The sequence below is a fragment of the Ochotona princeps genome, chromosome 8, assembly GCF_030435755.1.
Source record: "Ochotona princeps isolate mOchPri1 chromosome 8, mOchPri1.hap1, whole genome shotgun sequence".
Classification (NCBI taxonomy): Eukaryota; Metazoa; Chordata; class Mammalia; order Lagomorpha; family Ochotonidae; genus Ochotona; species Ochotona princeps.
This window is the reverse complement of record NC_080839.1, coordinates 34,303,169-34,324,525: the sequence shown is the minus strand read 5'-3', so window position 1 is coordinate 34,324,525 and position 21,357 is coordinate 34,303,169. Positions and strand designations below refer to the sequence as shown.

The 21,357-nt window shown below is 38.2% G+C and overlaps 1 protein-coding gene across 8 annotated transcripts in view; it reads right to left on the bottom strand.

Moving 5' to 3' along the window:
* Positions 1 to 21,357, bottom strand: part of VRK2 (VRK serine/threonine kinase 2) — a 90,718-nt gene that overhangs the window by 22,963 nt on the left and 46,398 nt on the right. For all 8 annotated transcript variants that reach the window (XM_058667825.1, XM_058667820.1, XM_058667821.1 and 5 more), the window contains 3 exons: positions 13,815 to 13,947; positions 5,434 to 5,554; positions 3,181 to 3,239 (listed from right to left, as the gene is read on the bottom strand). In XM_058667825.1, the coding sequence (XP_058523808.1) occupies positions 3,181 to 3,239; positions 5,434 to 5,554; positions 13,815 to 13,947 (313 nt within the window). The remainder of the gene's footprint in view (positions 1 to 3,180; positions 3,240 to 5,433; positions 5,555 to 13,814; positions 13,948 to 21,357) is intronic.

Below are 21,357 nucleotides of genomic sequence, written 5' to 3'. Positions count from 1 at the left end.
TATGAGGAGCAACAGAGAGGAAGATCGTCCATCTGATGATTCACTCCCCAAGTGGCCGCAACGGCTGGTGCTGTGCCAATCCGAAGCCAGGAACCAGGAGCTTTTCCAGGTCTCCCACATGGGTACAGGGTCCTAAGGCTCTGGGCCGTCCTTAACTGCTTTCCCAGGCCACAAGCAGGGAGCTGGATGGGAAATGGGGCCACCGGGACCAGAACCGGTGCCCACATGCGATCCCGGTGTGTTCCAAGCGAGGACCTCAGCCGCTAGGCCACTGCACCGTGCCCAGCTCCTAACTTTAGCATCGTGGTAATGTAGACCCTGGGAAGTGGCAGTGATGGCACAACTGAGTTCTCACCACCAAAGTTCTCACTTGGATCGAGTTCCCAGCTCTGGGAGTCAGCCCAGGCCAACACGACTGCAGGCTTTTGGAAAGTGAACTGGCAGAGAGGAATGCCATTAGGACAGAAGTAGTGACATTATGGTATGATTTGAAAACCGGTATGTCATCATTTGTTCACTGAAATGCTTAGATATACCTTCCTCCTTCAAAAGCATACTACTGAACAAAGGTAAGTACTTCTTACTTTCTTCATTCAGTTGTTTATATCCTATGGCAGAAATGTCTGGAAAGCTTCCTGGGTTGGCAGGAGTGACTTGCTAATGATCCTTCATTTTCCCTCCAGGTTCACCTCTTTTCTAGTGGAGAACTGCTGAGGCAATGGGCTTCAAGCCCGAGGGAAAATTTCCAACAGGTACCATCATCCCTATCTGCCGATTCAAGTTGGAGTGACCATTTCATACCATAGAGCACAGAGGTATTTTCTAGAAACATGAATACAGTGGAGTTCAATGAAAACTCTTGGCTCTGCACTTTTTTTTTTTTTTGACACTGTAGCAATTTGCAACCTGCTTTCTCCTCTCCAATTGCAGAGCTATAGCAAGTTTGGTTATCTAGTTCTATGTCTGCCATATCTCTGTTAACTAGTTAGCACTCCACTTTATCACCACATTTATAATGTATGCTTTCCAGAGCCCCCTGGGATAGGGAACATCCAATTCCCATAAGGTTGATAAGAAAGGAAAGAAAAGGATATTACATTCACTATAATTCTAACAAATACTCCCCCACTCTTTGATGAACCATAAGCAAAGTTTTTCTTATGTTGCAATTTCAATAACCAGAATTTTCCAAAATGGAGAAGAGCTGAATGTATCGGGACTGAATCATAGCCACAAGATAATGGGAAACTCCTGACACTACATCAACAGATAGCAGCTGTGCCGTGGAGCCTTCTTGGGACTGGAGTTTGGAAAAATGAAGTACCAGTGAAATACAAATGGGCAAGAAAAATGAAAAGAGCTATCTCCATTGTAAACTTGGTACTTTAAATTTGAAACTTAGACTATTCTGATGTAGCACTGGTGTAACTGTTAGCCTCTCAAGACCTAGATTTATACCTTTTAAAAAAATTACTAGTCTATTTCCAGAGCCAGCAAACAAAATGCTTTGAGTATGAAAGTATGATATTCTTAAACCATCTGCTTTTCAAGCTAATGAAATATTAAGTAATATTACTATCATTTCAAGAGAAAGAAACCATTGAAACTATTACTACTATTACTCTGAGTTGGACATGCATGTGGCTAACCTCTTGAATGTTTTTATTTCATAAAATGTCTCAATAGAACTTTTTGCAAATGAGTTACTTTAATTTTCAACCTCCTAACTTCAAAGAGCTTCATCCAACAGTAAAAGTTCAACATTTTATATTTTAGAAACAAATCTGCATTTTATGGTTTAGATAGTTTGTACCAAGAGAAACCAAAAGTGCTTCCTGTATAAGCTTCTTGCATGATTCAATGCTTATCTGCATAGAAGCATCCCAGGTCATACATGGGTCCACAAGCAGCTATCTTTTCCAATCCATGGCATCGGGTTCTCTTTTTCAATCCTATGCTGAATATTTTGTGCAGAAGAGACAAGGTAGCTAAGACAGAGACATAATTAAAAATATAAATGGCATTTCCCACCTCTCTTTTGTCCCACTGAACAAACCACATGCCAAGAGAAATGACACAAAATTAGTCAAAAAGTTATACTGAAATTATGATTCAGTTACTGTCATTCAAAACCCAAACCTTCATTTTTCGATCTCCTAATATGAGACTCTCTCCTGTTTGGTCCCCTTCAATAGAAGTACTACAGAAAGAGAATTAATTCAGATGGGCACAGAGTTTGGTTCTAAGTACATCAGGGAGTGGGACCAGAATAGTTTGTTGTTCCTTCCTATGCAAAACAAACATTTGGTTTTCTCAGCCAAAAAGGGACTATGGGCATACATATGTTTGGATGATGTACCTTTTCCACTCCGAGATGGAACCTGATGCATTTGAGCTTAACCACGGGGTAAGTGGGTCTATTTGCTAAAATTAGCTTAAGATCTAACTTTGAGACTGTCCAGTGTATTCAGAGAACAAGAGTCAGTCTGCTAATCTGTCTGAGTGAAAGTAAGTAGGAGAACAGAACTTGCCGGCTCTTTTCTACAAGACAGTCAAATTCATTTGTTAGGTTAGCAGTAAACAATGTGTCTTGCCTTTATGCAAACATGACAGGAACTTGGGCAAGTCCAAGTTGACTATTTTATTGATAATACTGTCAATCATCAAGACTCCAAAAGGTTCTATATTAACTTGAAACAGAAACAATTTGATATATAAAGTTGCATGATTTTACCACTTAATTTTTTGTTGTTGTTGTTGGCTATCCAATCACAATGTAACTCAGGTCAGCAAAAGCATCCTGACGTTTAATTAATGTTTTGAAATTAGTAGTTTAAAATATTCTTTCCTCAAGTCAACTACACAGGAGAACAAAACCTATGAAGTCTTAACTCCAGAAATAATGGATAACTTGTACATGATTGTCAAAATACATTTCACTTACAAAATGAAACAAAACAATCCCACTGCAGAAGCCTAGAACTCTGCCTGTAGAATTTCTTACAGGATTTCTGGGTGATCAAAGTGATAGAAACATTTTCATATCTAACAACCCATCTGTAACCCTGCATAGTCTGTGACCATTCTGGCCTGGACAGGAGTGAATGATGTAGGCATAAGCTGCAAGAGCGACAGACGTAGTGCCTATAAATCATACAGGAGATGTATTATCTGACTCACGGCAACTGCTTCCAGAAGGAGCCCATTTGAGCACAGATTCGGGGAGTTCATCCAGCAGACTACAACAAAGCACAGTAAGACATAACAAATTTGTTTACAATCTGGGATTCACTGTTTCAGCTAGAAAGTAAAGCACTAATTCCATGTTGGTAGGTTACCAAAACTGACTTCCCATGCTTCTTTTCACCTATTCCTAAAGGATGAGAGGGCAGATGGAAGTGAGGAAGATCCCTCAATTTGCACTGACCCGATTAATCTGAGTCACCCAGAAACTAGAGAGTGTAGAATCAATATAAATGACTTACCTTGAAGTTTTTACATGGACACATTCAGAAGTAGGATTATTTACTTTTTCTTAAAAAAAAATTCATACAAAAATTTTTTCCAGATTTTTAGGATGGTTTTCTTCGGGTAATTACCACTGGACAATAATAATGTATTTATGTATTTTACTCTTCCTCAGTGTTTTATGATATTTCATGATGAAAAAGGTTAAAATATCAATAGCACCAGAAAATCCTATCGCCAACATTTTCCAGCATTTTCAACAGAACGAGTATAACTTAAGCTACTTTGTCAGTAAGGATGAGAACATAATTCAACTAAAATTACTGTTATGGTGATTCAGAACGCAGGTATCGACCAAAAATAGGGAATGTAATGATCTACCAGCAAAACAGAGGACATAAGGGAACTACAGTGTTACAGATGGATGTGTAATTATGCTCTAATGGGGAAATTCAGTGTTACACATTTTAAACAAGTTCAATAACTAATACATAACGATACTATGTAATATAGGAAATGTCGCTATATAGGATTATGCATAGATATATTTATCGTGGATAGTTACAATGAATGCATACAAGTATTGATACAAGACTAAAATTAGTCCTAGCAAGAGAAAAAAAATAAGAGGGATCCTTTTAAATAAAGCTCATTATTCAAATTAGGTAAGCTGAGATAGAAACTTAAATGGCAAAACTAATTCTATACACTCATTACGCTTTGACTTGATCCACACTTTGAAAAGCAACTACTAAATGAGTGTTAATAAGGCCTGTATCAGCTACTGCAGTAACCAGTTAGTTCCAATCCTGGACTTCTACAAATGTATGTGCTCATAGTAACTAAGATGATCAAGATTCCACCTGGAGAAATGCTTCCTATACCAGTATTTATCAATGTGACTTGTATTATTTTGAACCTTCCAGGTAAACTTGATTAAGAACTGATGTCACACTCACTATAAAGCTGACTCCCCTTTTCCTCCCCAAAACTCAGTGGCCTTTTCCACCTACGGTATTACTTCTGTTGCTGCATTGACATATAACAAAACTAGCTATTCTGTGCGATGTGCAATTTGACTTTCCTTAGGTGAGATCTGGAAATCAAGCAAAATATTCCACTTTCTCTCTGAGCCAACTCTAATGCTAACAGAATCCAGGGGGGGAAAAGTGAAGCATGTGGGGTGGGGGGCATTTGGTGAAGTAATGAAGACTCCTGTTGGCTTGCTTTTATCCCATATTGTAGGGCCCAGGTTCCAGCCCCAGCTCTGCTTTGACTCCTGGCTTCCTGCTGCCGTGTACCCTGGGCGGCAGCAGACGATGCCTGGAGCGCTTGGACTACTGCCACCCGGCAAGATGCAGGAGCAGTGCTGGGCCTCTGGCTTCCATGGGGCCTAGCCGTGGCTGTGGTGAGCTTTTAGGAAATGAACCAACACATGGAAGATGCCTGTCTCCCTGCCTTTCAAATAAATACTAATAAAAATTAAAGAAATTGAAAGGAAATATTGAAAATAATTGTGGCTGCATGTTTATTTTATATAAACTCATATAAAACTGTTATTTTCCTTTAAGAAATAAAGCATACTCAGTCCTCTTACTCGAAAATAAAAGCCACTGTCCCGTTTGACTTGGTTGCCTCACACAGTTATTAATCACCCCAGCTGCAAAGTACTTCCACAGACTGACATATCATGCTAATTTAAGAATATTCTTCCTTGAAAACACTAGTACCAAGAATCTATGTTTTGGAAAGCACCATGGGAAGGAATACCTCATTTCAAGTGCACATTTACCTAAATGGATTTTATGTCTGTTCACTGTTTGGAGTTTTAAAACAAAAAATTTTTTTTGAAGTTAAATTTGTTTCGGTTCATGTTAGGCGAATGAAAATCTTCTCTGGGATATTAGCTCCCGTAACGTAAGCCCCTTCAGGCTTGCTGCTGTAAACAGATTTGAAAATACGTACTTTGTTTTAGCAGTCTGGACAGCCACAGGATCCTTCAGGTTCTGTTCCCAGGGAAGTTTCCCACATAACCACCGTAGCATGCAGTAGCCAAGGATTTCAACGTCACTTCGTCTGGACAGGGCTACAGGGGTGAGCATTAAAAGAGAAAGATGAGGGATAAGCAACTTCTTGAGAAATAGAGAAATCTTTGAGCGAGCCACTACTGATGAAATATGAAAGTCAAATGGACAAAGTGTTTTGTTTGTTCAGCTGGAGGAAAACTTAAACGGCCAGGCGCTTGGCCCAGGTCCACAGACAGGCAGTGACTTGTTGCTGTTGAAAGTGAGGGTCAGTTTCCTCACCTCCGCCAACTTCATCTTTCCTTAGTCTGGCCTGTCACATGAACTTGATCCCCATGGCCTCTGACATGATCCAGACAACCCATAACCCAGCACCAACACTTTCTCAAAGAGCCAGGCAGTAAAACAAAGAAATAAATGTCTGCAGCTAAATTGCTAACATATGTTGCAGGAAGTCCATGGGGTCTGCATTGGTCATGCGGGGACCCTCTGAGTGCAGACTAAACACTGATGGCCTTTCCTGCTCCTCTCACACGAGTAGCACCGGAGCTTGCAAGAATATGACAAAACTGCCATCTAGTGTGCAGTATTGAAAGCAGGACTGTCTCAAGATTTTTCAGCGATACCAACGTATGACCAAGTGTGCCTGCCGCTTTGGATGCACAGTTTTAGATTTGTGCAAGCATTATTTTTAGATGTAGCAGCATAAGCAAAAATTCTCGTCCCAAATCCAGAACAGAAAATATAAAAGGGAAGCAACGGTACAGGAGGTGGAAAGAGAAGGGCCATGGAGATTTTAAAGCCAAATAGAGGCTTGCAAACATTAATAGTCGATGCCTTTTCTTTAAAAACATCAACCAAAGCAGCATTTTCATGCCCTTATATAATTTATATCTAACTAGTAAATGCTGCAAGCTAATTTGATCATTGTTATGTATTTGTTAATTGCCTTAACTCACAAGATGATCAACGAAACACAAGAAACATGTCAAATATTACTGATAGTTATTAACAAATCACTGAAATAACAATTAAAACATTAGCAGGCACCCATGATCTCATTTTTATGGTGCTTTCAGGTTGCTATAAAACAATAGGCTGCTTCTTACGTTTTCTACCAATACTTGAGCACTCATCTGTGTGGGGATGCAGAATCCCCAAAGAGCAGTATGTGGCTGTTAAACCTGCTGTAAACAGGCATTCAATTTTACTATTTTTTCATTAAATAAACTCTGAAAAGTCACTCAGCTAACTTAGTTTTTAATTTAAAAAGTCATCGACTAAGAACAATGCTGCCAGCACATCATAGTTGCTTTGGTTGCAATGCATGAGTTATTATAAAAGCAGAAGACAAGATTAGCTGTTCCATATACTCTATCTTAACTGCTATTAGAGTATTGGATTATTAAAGGCCCTCCAATCTAGCAGAATGCCTCAGTCCCATGGGTGCCATTCACTTTTTGCATAAGCTTCAACAATGTCCTAATGCAAGACTTGGCTCTCATATTAAAATAAAAACAATCTCCACCATGCTGTTCTGTAGTGATTTCTTCAGCAATAAATCTCCCATTAATAATGGAATGGTTCCATTTGTACACGTGTTCACAAGTCCCTTTTCCATTACGGCAATTCCTGATGACTACCACTAAAAAAATTTCACATCCTCTAATTTTCAAAAATATGATACTCTGGCACCTGTTTGTATGTTGACACACAAAAGGCCCTTTGAGGAAAAACAATCAGAATTCAAATGGAATGAATTTACCAGCCACTTCCCCCATCTCCCCAACTAGGGATTAACTGATATGAAGCTGGAAGTAATGACAAGTCATTTATATTTCTGCAGCCAGTCTTTCATAAACTGGTCTTCATTTGAAATAGCCCCTTGAGAGTTAACTTTTCCTTACCATTACAGTTCAGTTTTACCTAATTAAAACACATAATAGTATTTTTTTAATTTTTTAAAAATTTTTTCAAGGCACATATGCATTAATAATTATGGTTAAGTGGATGTTTACTAGTTTTTTCAGTAAGTTCCACAGAAATACATGCAATGTTGAACACACATGCATATGCATTGCCGTTTCCCACCACTGAAGGGGAGGTGGGAAGGCAGAAATGTTTTTCTGAGTCCAGTGCTTATCTAAAATTTCCTTCTAGAGGATTGAAAATGCTTCAGGGAAATAAGGATGTCTATTTTCCTTCTGTGGTACACAATAGAGAACACTTATTATCTGTCAAAAGAATTTAAAAACTTATAGATGACAGCAATACAATCTCAATATGTAAAACTTGTAAAAATTGACCACAGTTGAAGAGGATTACATAACTATAAAGAAACTTAAAAGTTGGTTCCTTCATTATGCAGTCTTCACACTTATTTGGAAACATGTTAGGTGAGGCAGTAAACGGAAAACACTCAACTAGCAATTCAGTTCTAATTTAGCTCTAAAATTCAATGATTCTGGGTATCATTTAAAAAAAAAATGTTTCCAACCATTTGTATAGAAAATAAATTGTTTTGTCTGAGTCATAAATAATTTATTTTGATAACATAAATTCCTCAGCAACATTCAATAACTAATTTAATCAGCCATGCACTTTCACATATATTTCCAGAAGAAATCAAAATTTTACTTCCAATAGTTTGGGACTCTACAGTGATTTAATTAAGATGTTTTCCTCTGAACTTTCTCTTTGTTTACAAATATTATTTAGCATCTAAGAATTCAGCTTACTCCCAGGAAACAAATTATTGTGTTGAAAGTCTGTATTCTCAATAGTTCAATTCGCAGAGATAAAATATTGTTAAGAGTAACAATGATTTAAAAAGAAGCACGGGGGGGGGGACTTAGATTTTGTTTCACTAGAAAGCATATCTAGAAACAGCTGACAGCAGAATAATTAAAAAAAAACAGCACAAGCGATTTACTGAAAGGTGCTATTTTTCAGGCATGCAACATTCTTTATATTATCTCATTTAACCATTCAAATAGTATAAGGTAAGTACTAAAAAATCATAGAAAACGGAATTAAATGAAAAGTTTACTTAGTGCAGAAAATGTCTGAGATCTAGTTATAGCTTTTTCATATACACATTGTCCATGAACCCTCTGCAGGTCTCTCCTGCTATTAACCCTAGTGGACTCAGGTTAAGTAACTTCCTGAACGCCCTTCAAGCAAAGGTGATGCAACTTGGCACTTAAATCCAAGTTTTTCAGATTTCAAAGCCTGTGCTCAAACTAGAAATCATTTTGTAACATCATTAGTTTTAATGCCTTTCGGACAATATTACCTATAGTATTTTTCATAAAACGATTTTTTCAAACTGTTTACTTTGACAAAATAGGGTATTTAGTTGAAATATTTATTTATCTATTATCAAACGGTCCTTCTAAACTGGTTTATGAATAACAGAGAAATCACTTGAGATTGGTTACTCCAGCAAAGAGAAACTGGACTAAAGTTACCTGGGGACACGGACAGGCATCTGGCCAGGCTATCAGGATGCCTCTTGGGCTGCCCACTTCCCAAGGCAAAATACCTGGTTCCTATATTCAGCCTCAGCACACAACTCCAGGCCTTCTGGTTATTTGGTCCCTGAGGGGCTACAGATGAAGGCTCAAGTCACTGGGCTCCCATCACTTATGAGAGAGGCTCCCAGTAGGTCTCCAGTTCCTGGCTGTGGCCCTCGTTCACCTCTCACCTCTCTGGGCATTTGGGGGATCCAATCAGCAGACACAAGTTCTCCCTCTCTCTTCTGTTTGCCTTTCTGCCCTTCAAATAAAAATGAAAAAAAAAATGTTGGGGGTTGGGAGTTTGTGGGGGGAATGCCAGTCTACACGAAATTGTACCACAAAAATTCAAATATTCAAAATAAAAATGTAACAAAAAGAAAAAAGAAAAAATCAACTGTGACAAATTCACCAAAGTGAATTAGCAGGAAAGAAAAGTCTTAAGAATTAATTCAAAAATGGGCCTGATTACTTGGCTAAAGTGATCTGTTTACTAAAAGTGTTTTCCACTTAATTTTTATTTATCTACTGTAGTGACATTGTACAGTATGAAGAAAAACAGGACTAGTAGGAAGTAAAACAAACTTGAAGACTTTTGGCTCAAGTAACAAGCTTTAAAAAACCCAAGCCACACGTGTTACCATATACACTCACAAATGACAACCAGCAGAAAATAACTAAGATATCCACCTGATAAATCAATATTAAGTGCAAATAAATTTAAAATTTATTTTTAGTTTTCCAATTGGTAATCTGTTATTCAGCATTCTGTGGATTTGGATGTGAAAAGAACTGGGAAATATTGTGGTGATCATTTTTTGCCACAATTTCCATGAGGATATTAGAAAAAGAGAAGGTGATGAGTCACATTGCAAATAAAGCATCAAACTTAGGTATTCCTTGCTTTTTTCAGGGTCTTTTAAATGCTACATCGTAAGTTTTCATTTGTTTCTGCTGTTTTTGAAATACCTTTCTGTGAATCTTAGGAAAAGTTACTCAACTGAACAGAGACATATAAATATATTGGCCAAAGGATATATGTACATATCTGTACAACATACACATCTAAGCTTAGATATAAATACATAAAATAAGTACATATAAATGTATATGTATATAAATTGTATGTATATATATGTGTGTGTATATATAAACATACACACATTTTTGTTTACTTCAAAAGGGAAGAGAGACAAACTGCACACTAACTGCAACAACAAGGGCCGGGCAGGCTAAATTCAGGAGCAGGGAACTCAGCACAGGTCTTCCATCAGGGAGGCAGTAATCTAAGTACTTGGACCACCATCTGCTGTCTCCCAGGACACACATTAGCAGGAAACTGGGATTAGGAATAGAGTTAGATACTCAAGTCAGATATTTCTTCATGGGATGCAGGCATCCTAAATGGTATGTTAACTGCTCTGCCAAAATACCTGCTCCTACAATTGGGCAATGTATACTTTTTCAAAAAGATAGTTCAACAGAAAAGCCAAAATATGCATCAAAGTTTTAAGTCAACCCTAAAAGTACATAATAAGCAACAGGCACTGTGGTACAGTGGGTTAAGTTGCCACCTAGAATTCCTACACGCCATATTGGAATGCTGGGGGATACAGTCCCACCTCTGCCTCTGCTTTCGTGCCAGCTTCCTACAATTGTGCCCGAGAGGCAGTAGATGATGTTCCAAGTACACAGTCCCGACATCAACATGGGAGATCTGCATAGAGACCCTAGCTTATCAGCAGCCCAGCCCTGACTGTTGTGGAAACCTAGGAAGTGTACAAGCAGATGGAAGACCTCTTTCTATAGCTGTTTCTCTGGTGTTCTGCCTAAAGCCAAACAAACAAACAAAAAAAAGTACGGCTCAGATACTCAGATAAAAAGAATAATCCTGATTATCATTTATGTATTAACAAAGAACTGCTTAGGCATCAATTTACCTAAAAGAAAGTGAGAGTATATTTTTGTAACTACTAACAGTTCCAACAGAGCATATCAATAATTTGGTGATTTCCTATAATATCTTACAATAGAGGAAAATGGGCTCCATTCTCTAAAATATTCTTTGAGAAGATAAGTATTGTGTAAACCATGTCACTTCCCAAGCTTAGTAACATGAAAATGTATTCTCAGTTTATTTCACATATATTTTGAAAGTTGGAATGCTAAAGTGAAATGAAACCATGCAGGAAGAAACATGAGACTTGGATTTTTTTTATACTGTAGAAATTGGCAATTTAAAAAAGGATGCACTGTATTTCTTTCCTTGATACTGAATATATTACATAAACAAATGGATATTTAAAATGCAATTTAGGTATCATATTTTATGGCCATCACAGATGTCAAATTAAAACAGGTATTATACACTCAATGCAGAGGTCTCAAGTATTTATAAAAGCTCAAAATGTTAAGTGCAGTATATCTCTAGAGAAACTAGGTATTGACTGCATACCTCAGTGAGTAGAAAATCTACAAAAATCCATATCACACATTGATCCAAATATTGCTTTTTAACATTACTAAGAAAGTAACAAATTTTAAAACCGCATACTTGACGCGGATATAATTCTCTTTAATTATTAGACAATAAGAACAAAATGTCAATGTTTATACATGCAAGTTTTTATGAAGAATGAGAAAATAGAAATAAGCCCAACATATATTATTCTGTTATAATAAATGGAGCACTTCAGAATCTCACAAAATAGTCTGAGATCACACAAAGCACTGAGTTCAGAGGACTAATCGTGAGTTTTAAAAACATACAGATGTATCATTTCCAGCAGTTATTTATCCATTCACCCATCTTTCCGTCCAAGTCTAGTATATATTTTGGTTTGTAAAACAAATTAATAGCTAATTTTTCTTCTTTTCCATAAATTTGAATTAGAAAATGCTTACATGAAACGATGATTGGCACTTTGTATAAGCTTCTTCATTATAGAAATTGATGAGTCCAAATAAAAAAATGAGATTATGCTTTAGTTTTCCAAATAAGCATGACAAAAAGCAGCGGCCACGTGGTCCAATCAGGCTGTTAATGTTACATTAAACCTGAATATGTTCCTGGGGCTGACCAGACATGGATCTAAGGTTTCTTCGAAAAATATGTTAAAAATGTAATAAAAAGTCTGAGCTTATTTTGTTGCAAAAAAGTTTCCACAAGTCATGCAGCGTTTTTTTTTTCATATTATGCAATTTGTAATGTATTTTAACAACTTTTTTTTGCACCAAAAAGATTTTGCAACACATTTAAGAAGGTACACAAATTTCTAGGTTTACCATTAACAAAACAGTATTTAGGGTCTCTTAAAATTCTATTTGCTATTAAAAACGCAAATCTGTAAAACATGAAAAATTCACTGAGCATCAAATTTAAATTACAAAAAAACTAGTATCAACAAACTTTTCATTTTTACATTTCTTAATTAATGGCATCCTTTTTTTCAAATATTCATTGCTTTATTCAAAAGCTAAGTGTTACAGCATTAGTAAACTTCTGCATGATCGTTACTTTTTCTACTTAAATTATACTTTTAGAATGTAGTGGTTTCTTCTGATCTGGAATACAAAAGCTAACTTCTAATTCAGAAAAATGTAACCTACGATTGACATACCTGTTTCACTTCCTCACTAGCCTACCTTAAACTCAGTTGAGTTTTAATTGCTTTGGAAAATGATCAAGACCCTCTGTATTACATGGTCAATGGTCCTTTTAATAGAAAAGGCAATAATATACAGTTGTCTGTGCCAAGGAGAACTCTTTAGAAACTATCAGTTCAAGGTAAGAGCTCAACCACCATTAACAAGAACAATATCTAGTTATCTTTTAGTGAAAATGCAATCTTTTCAAAGCTGCTTAAAAATGATTTGATTTAGCACATATAAAAATACTCTTCTATAAACAAAGTTTAGAAAGAATATAATTTTGAAAGCCAAAGCTTTTCAATAATCTCCATTTTTTTCTCTAGCATAACATTAGAATTGACTTTTTGTCTTGCTGACAGAGCAACTAAGAAAGTACAGTTGCATTGACCATATTGATTGTGAACAAAGCAACCATCAGTGGGGCTCTGCACCATATATTTTCAATATTGACCTCCTACTTCCTTTACCATGGCTTTCTGGGTCGGCTATTGGATTTGGACTGCAGTGTAATAAACAGCTAAGGTTTAATTAATGGTAAATGAATACAAGACATAGGTTATGACTTTAACTAATTAGGGAATTGTTGAATTAAGTCTGCCTTGGAATGCAAGGCAGTACAATCAATATCCAATAAAAGGACTATGTATGTAATTTACCTGCAAATGTGTTTCCAATACCATCAAAGTGAGTTTAAATAAGTAAGATATATGAAAGGTGACTGGGAGAGATTTCCACAAGTTAACACTTTATAGTTGCAGAAAAGATAGCCTTATTGTTGAGAGATATCTTCTAGACCTCTGATAAGGTCACAATGAGATCAGGAATAACTGTTCATATGTGCAGCCTTAACCAAATTTGTGACATTCACTATGGCCTAACAATTCAGCACTGATGGCCAGAGTCAACCTATATAAACTAGTTATTTTCGGGGTAAAACGAACATCATGCTTGACACCTTTGGCTGCTGCTTCACTTGTTACAATATGTATACCCTTCCAATGTTGCAAAAATATACTCATTGGCCTAACAGAATTCATTGTGTTTCATTCAAGTCTCATCAGTGCTATATCACTCTTCAAACGGATTACTGAGAGGTCATTTCACACAGTCTTATTGACTCTTGATTGTAATCATTCTTTTAAAATAAAAAACTCACCCACTCCCTTATGAGCATCCAAGCTGGTAAACTCTATTGTCCCATTATGGCCTTTTCGAGGATTTTCCTGGTACTGTTTGTGGTTCCCATTGGGACAGTATCTGTAAGAAAGTCCATAGTCTGCAAGATAAACCTAGAAAAACCAACAGAGAAGTGAGTAACTGTCAAGTGAGCAATGCTTTTGTCCTCTGGAAACAGAATCTTTACAATTAAGTCTTCAGAGGTTGATAGGTTTAAGAACAGCCCCGGATACCATTTTATTAAACCCACATTTCATTAAACCAAATGGTGCTTTCAGATAAAATACACACAACTGGGAGTCATAACTTTCCAGCTTACACCTTCACTTCATCATAGGCATGTCTTACTTCTAAGCTGTCTTACATCTTCAGTCTTTTTATTTTGCATTTAAATTCCCTCGCTGCAGGTGGCCATCTAGATGGCATAAACCACGATATGTCTTTTTGTCTGTCATCAAGAGCTTGTAAGACTCCATTTCTTGCATCTCCCCCTGAAACATAAAACTGTTTCAAGTAGGGAGGGGAGATGAGAGCATACATCCTAAAAACATGACCTTGATGTTTGAGTCTCTAGTAACAGGAAGAATAAAAGTAGCAAACAAGCTCTAAGAGGAAATGATTCAAAAAAAAAGAAAAGGGAAAAGCCACCCCCCGCAAAAACAACAACAACAAAAAAAACATAAAAACACCAATGAGTGGAGTAAGCAGGACTTGTGGCCTTTCAGGTCAGTTATATCATCACTGTGATTTAAGTCAGAACTACAAACTGGGTCTCCAGACAGCAGTGTAGGTTGTTAAAAGTCACACAGCAACTCTGGAGACTTTCTTAGCTCATGTTGGAAGAGAGAAGCGGAGGGGAGGAGTTCTGAAGACGCAGCACGTGTTGGCCACACACGTACTAAGACGTGCGGCCAGAGAACAGCACCCTAGTTCCAACCAGATGTCACCATGCTTCCCAAGCCACAAATGGAGGTGGAGATAGGTAGTCATTTTAAATCGCCTTGAAATATTCATGTTTCTAAGTGATTTAAAACATGCCTGCTTATGGCTTTGGGGAACAGGCACTACACTGAGACAAACATCTCTAAAGCAACAACACTAAGGGTTATCTAGCCAACCAGCTGGGATCCTATGATCTTACAGAGCTGCTGCTATCATTCACAAAACCCTGAAAGACAAGCAAGTCATGAAGTCAGGATTCCTTTAGCAAAACTAACTACGCTTCTCCACCTCTACATGTACACTTTTTTTCACTTCAGATTTTATACAGCGATTTAGCAAACAGCTCAAATATTTATACTCTGAAAACAGAAAACAATGCTCTAAACTTTTACCACCAGCATTATCAATATATTTTGGAAACAGGTAATTATGGGACACTATGGAAGAGATGTAAGAGTGACTGCCTTTGTTGGAGAGACAGACACTCCATATAAGAGGTAGTAAAGTCAATAATCTGAACCAAGTGATCAAAATGTTGACAAATTAACTGACTCAAATTAGGTGCAGCTCAGAGTTCTACTAAAGTAATTTAGTAGACAGTCTTGTATGTTACCAGAATAACTCAAAGGGGGAAAGGAGGGGCTGGGAAATGTTGTCAAACAAGAAAACGAAGGAAGGAGAAATGAACATGAGTTGCGGTTCTATTATCTGACAACCACTCAGGGAAGTGCTTTCACAAGTTCATTTGTTAAATCCAGACAACCACATGCAGTCGCCTAGCATTGCTCTCATTTCACATGCTGGGGCACCGCGCATCTCAGCGCTCAGAAGGCTTGTCCAAGTCACAGAGCTAGAGAGGAAAGGGTTCATCTAGGTCAGTCTCACTTGAGAATCCCATTCTGTTTTACATACAGTATAGAATTAGGAATTCTGAGGACTTTGGAAATCATGTTGAAGAAAAAAAAAAATAAGCTTAAGCAGAACTTAATCCATGGTGGGGGTAGGAAGCCTTGGTCCTACTTTCTATACTGGAAAGCTGACAACAACTTTTACATTGTTATAGGATTCTGAAAGAGGGGGTAGTGGAGAGAGCAACATAGACCCTTATGTGTCCAGAGCTTAAAAAATCCTAAAATGTTACTTGCCAGGGTCCTATCAGAAAGAACTTGCTAAAAAAAAAAAAAACTAATATAACTAATTGTTTTCAGCTTAAATGCAAATACATGTAATACCCATAGCTGCCTACAAGTCTGCCTTAGTAAATGAAATTTATACCAGGTGTTGATATAAATTATTCGAACTGTAATAAGACTAGTCATAGGAATATTTAAATAGCTGTTTCCCTGACCATTTATTATTATTATTACTTGAAAACAGATCACCAGAGATACAGAGACAGACATACCACCCTTCCCATCAACTCATTCACTTGCCAAATGCCTCCTGTAGCAGGCCCGGGCCAGACCAAAGCTAAGAGCCAACCAGAAACTCATTCCAGCTCTCCCATGTGGCTGATAGGGACCCACTCAAGTACCTGAGCCATCCCATCATGTGCTGCCTTCCACAGTGTAAGTTTGTAAGCCTGCTGTTTGTCTTTGGTTTGGTGGCACAGGACCTGGCCAACGGCTGTCTCAGCCAGGCCAAGCCTGTGTCACTTCGGCTGCTCAGCCCAGGGGCATCCAGCTGCAGCCAGCTTCCTGTTCCTCAGCCTCCACTGTACACCGTCCAAGTTAGCACTGAATGCTGTTGTTTTATGGCTTTGACCAAATATATTCCCAGCCCTCCTTCAAAAAAAAAAAAAAAAAGGGCCTGGCGGCGTGGCCTAGCGGCTAAAGTCCTCACCTTGAACGCCCCGGGATCCCATATGGGCGCTGGTTCTAATCCCGGCAGCTCCACTTCCCATCCAGCTCCCTGCTTGTGGCCTGGGAAAGCAGTTGAGGACAGCCCAACTGGGACCCTGCTTTGGGACCCTGCACCTAAGTGGGAAACCTGGAAGAGGTTCCTGGTTCCCGGCTTCAGATCGGCGCGCACCGGTCCATTGCTGTCACTTGGGGAGTGAAACATCGGATGGAAGATCTTCCTGTCTCTCCTCCTCTGTGTATCCGGCTTTCCAACAATAAATCTTTAAAAAAAAAAAAAGTGGAGGCAGAATGCAATCTCAGGCCTTCTGATGTGGGATGTGGCCATTCCAAGCAGCGGCTTAACTTGCCGTGCCAAGTGTCTGTCCCAACCACTCCCCCATAGCATTTGAATTATTTCATTGTGTGCTTCGTTCCCGAGTGTAGTAACCATTTTTCTTTTTCAGGAGAATGAGGACAACCTTGCCTATTTCCCTCTACTTTTATCTCCGAAATATTTCAAACATTTGACATAATACTCATTTCCCCCTTTTCTTACATATCTATGTGTGAGGTACAGAACACGTGTCATCATCTACATTTAAGAAGAAAAATACTCCCAAATACAACTTACCCAAGATTCACTAAATATGGCATCTACAAGAATTCTTACCAGCTATCTTCTCAGCTACACCCACGCCAGTCCCCAACTACACCTACTTCGAACCCATGCCTTTGTGGGCTTTTGATTTTAGAATCTTGTGACTTGGACACTTGAGATACAATCCCACCAAGGAAAAACACCCTTTTTGTCTGTTAGAACTGCAATTAGCTCCCAACCCTCCCTCTCCTCTCCAGCCAAAGGACCTCTGAAACTCACAAGGCCACACACTTTCTGGGCAGCTTGCCAATGACTGCTGATGCAGAGGCCATTGTATGGCCACATCTCTCCACTGAAGTCTGTTCCAGTGGACAGTCTTAGTTCTCAAGCTCCCCAGCGGGTTTCTCAGTCAGACTTGCAGCACACTCTAAGGCAATTCTGTATCATGTCCTTTCACAGGCATCAGATTAACATCCCACTCTGAAAGCCCCTCCAACCCCCACTCATCCATGCATCCTCCCCTTTTATCTATCACTGGTCTATTTCCTCCCCTACCTCCAATAGAGTCCTTGTGCTCCCAATATTGTCTCAATACAGTTTTCCTGAGAACCCAATCTGTCACAGGTGGTCAGTAACTCCTAGCCTTGATCAATGAGTGAGATAAATATGAAGAACAAATTAGCCTTTGACCATGACTATGAAAAACGCTGCTCTCCTAAGAAGACCTATCTCAGAACTCAACTTTAATGCAGATACATCTCTACTCATATATGCCATATTCTCAAGTTCTATCTTAAGTTCTAATTTGAATCTCCTTGGCCACTGACTTGTGAGCAGCACAAGAGGCTCTCAGTTCCTGGTTTCAGCTTAGGTTCAGCCCAGCCACTGTGGTCATTTGGGTAATGAACAAGTTGATGGAGGTTCTCTTTCTAACTCTTTCAAATAAACTGATAATTAAAAAAAACTTTACAATAATTGTTAAGCATTATCAGAACTTGACACATCTATAAATAGGAGATAAAAATATTTTCAGATATAGTTTGATGTTACTGCTATACTATAAATTGGTCTACAAACACCATTGGCCAGCACTGGAAATTATCTCCCTATCTACACCAACCAAAAATTCTATTAATTTTAAACATAGTATGTAAGGTTACCAGCAATAGAGCTAAATTCTTACATGTACACCTCCTTGGGATTCCATGGTTTTTGATAGTCCCTAGAGAAAGAAATTTCTTTATCCATTTAATTTGAAAGCAGTCCATTGTGTAATTCCACGTACAGAAATGCCACCTTAAAGTCTACACATAACCTTGTGTGACTCAAGATGCCCCCAAAGTTTGAGCAATAACAGTTCATTGGTCATATACGTAGCCAGCTCCTAGAAATAGAAGTGTAGGGGCTCGGCAGCGTGGCCTAGTGGCTAAGGTCCTCGCCTTGATCCCATATGGCTGCTGGTTCTAATCCCGGCAGCTCCACTTCCTCTCTGTATCTCCTCCTCTCAGTATATCTGACTTTGTAATGAAAATTTCTCAGTATATCTGACTTTGTAATGAAAATAAATCTTTAACAAAAAAAGAAAGAAAGAAAAGAAATAGAAGTGAAACCAGTGTCACAGCCTAGTGACCAAACCCTTGCTTGCATGTGCAGTGATCTCAGATAGGTGTCAGTTCATGTCCTGAGTGCTCCTCTCCCCATCGAGCTCCCCGTTTGCAGCCTGGGAAAGCAGCAGAGGATGGCCAGAGCCTTGGGACCCTGCACCTGTGTGGGAGACCCAGAAGAGGCTCCTGTCTCTTGGCTTCGGTTAGGCTCAACTCTAGCTGTTGTGGACACTTGGGGAATGAACCAGCACACAGAAGATCTTTCTGTCTCTCCTCTCTGTAAATCTGACTGTCCAATTAAAACAAATGAATCTTTAAAAAAAAAAAAACAGAAGATGTGTGACCAAAGGGACTCAGTCACTCAAACATTTATTAATGCTAAACATTCAAATACTAATGCTTCCAAAGCACTAACTGCCTTGGGTAGTATATAGCTGGGACAGGTGATTTGTTAAATAAATTACCCTATATTTACAGAGAAAACACATTACTAAAATGTGCAAATCCTTCCACACAGGACAAAAATTAAACCTTTAATATTCCACAAATTCAGAGATGTCTGCTATCCAACAATGCAACTGAGGACAGCCAAACTTAAAATGTCCAAGTTAATGTACAATTAGAATATATGCTTGATTTTACTAATGCATTCTTGTGAAGCAAAATAAGAAGTTATTAATTAGTGTAAAAACCATAAAGACATTTCTAATTAATGTTTACTTGCTCTGGACACTGAGTTAAAACTTTAACATATTGGAACCATTTGATTCTTATAATACTGCTTTGAGAGACACAATTATCTTTAGAATGGTAACACAAAAGTACAGAGAGGTAAAGTAACTTGGCAAAGAACAGAGAGGCAGAGCTACAATTCAAACCCAGGGGTTGACTCAGAGCTCATATCCTTAACTATGTTACACACCCAATATCAAAAATTACACAACATATGACTTTAGAAAACAGCCCCAATTTTCTATCAAACCTTTTGCCTGAAATTAGAAGGTAAATACTCTTCTTTGTGTATCTTCTCTCTGATCCTGGGACATAATTTCAGAATAAATGAATATGGCAAATAATGAAGTAGGGATTGTACCACATACATTGAAGCAGTAACTGCTTGGAGGCGTATGTAAGAGAACAAATCACTTTAGAAACACTAACTGATGTGCTCTTACCTGAAGTGTCTATGGGCAAAATACAAGTAGATATTTCTTTCTGCTCTCTGTTCCCACTTTTCCTCCATTTCTCTTTTCCTTTCTTGAAGTCTAAAGCTTTTACGTGGCTAGCAGACATTAGGATATAGACAAAAGAACATCAAGCTGATATTATATGAAAATTCTTATTGTTTAAAATATTATTTGGAAAAATGTATGATCTCAACTTCCACCCCCAAGATTTCCATGTAAGTCCCCGCACCATTGCTAAAAGGAGGTGGATAGTTTGAGTAACAGCAACAGCATGTCTCACAGAAGCTGGAAGGCTGAGCTGCAGGAGGTTCTCACTCCTAGGTTTCAGCAGCTTTCAGCATTCACTGGTTTCCGCATGGCATTCTTTTGCTGGTTTTACATGGTCCTGTTATGCGTGTCTGTGGGTTCAAGTTTCTCCTTTAAATAACAATATCAATCATACTGAATTTAGGCTATCCATGAAGACTTCATCTTAACCTGTTCATTGATAAAGACTACTTCCAAAAAAAGCCACAATCACAGAATATTGTGGGTGGGGACTTTGGCAACTTACGAAGGTACAAAATTCAACCAATGGCAACCCCCCCCTTTTCAGCTTATGAACATACTGAAACAGATTTATATGTAAGAAAGCACCCATGATGGCTGTATTAAATTGTGAAAGTCTCTTGACACAGCTTAAAAGCATGCACAAATGATTGTTAACCCATCTAACTATGCTACCCCCAGCTCTACTTGCTCAGTTTTACCTGTTCATCCTGAGCACTGAGCTAATAAATTTATGTATACTTGGTTTCTCATTGTTCAAGAATCACGCATGCACTCAGTGTACATAGTAGAGCCCATGCTATATGACAGATGCTGCAATGGATCCGTCATTCAAATTCAATCCCTGTTTTCCTTTCGACACAACTAGAGATGTGCCTGTATTCCTAATACACAATGGGGTTCTGTGAAAGAAATCACATTCCTGTGGTTCTGCATTGGTAGTTCCCCAAAACAGAGTGCCGCTAAGTCATTTCCGAGTAAGTCTGAGGCCGAGAGAGACAGCAGAAGCCAAAGATGACATGATCCAGCCTGTTGGACTTACAGGAAAGGAAGCTGTAGCATAGAGAAGTCCACTGAAATGAGCCATAAAAAAAAAGGAAATGAAAGTTAAAGTACAACTGAAATGAAAGAAGATTTTCCAGTGAATTTTAAAATAAAAAAAACAGAACTAAACCTGTAAAGTGGCGATGTCATTGTGATAATTCATCTACATATGTGCTGAAGTATTCAGGTAAAATGTTCTATCATTTAAAAAATCAAAACATTTAAGTGTTTAATTTTATATCTAAGTGATAGGGAAATT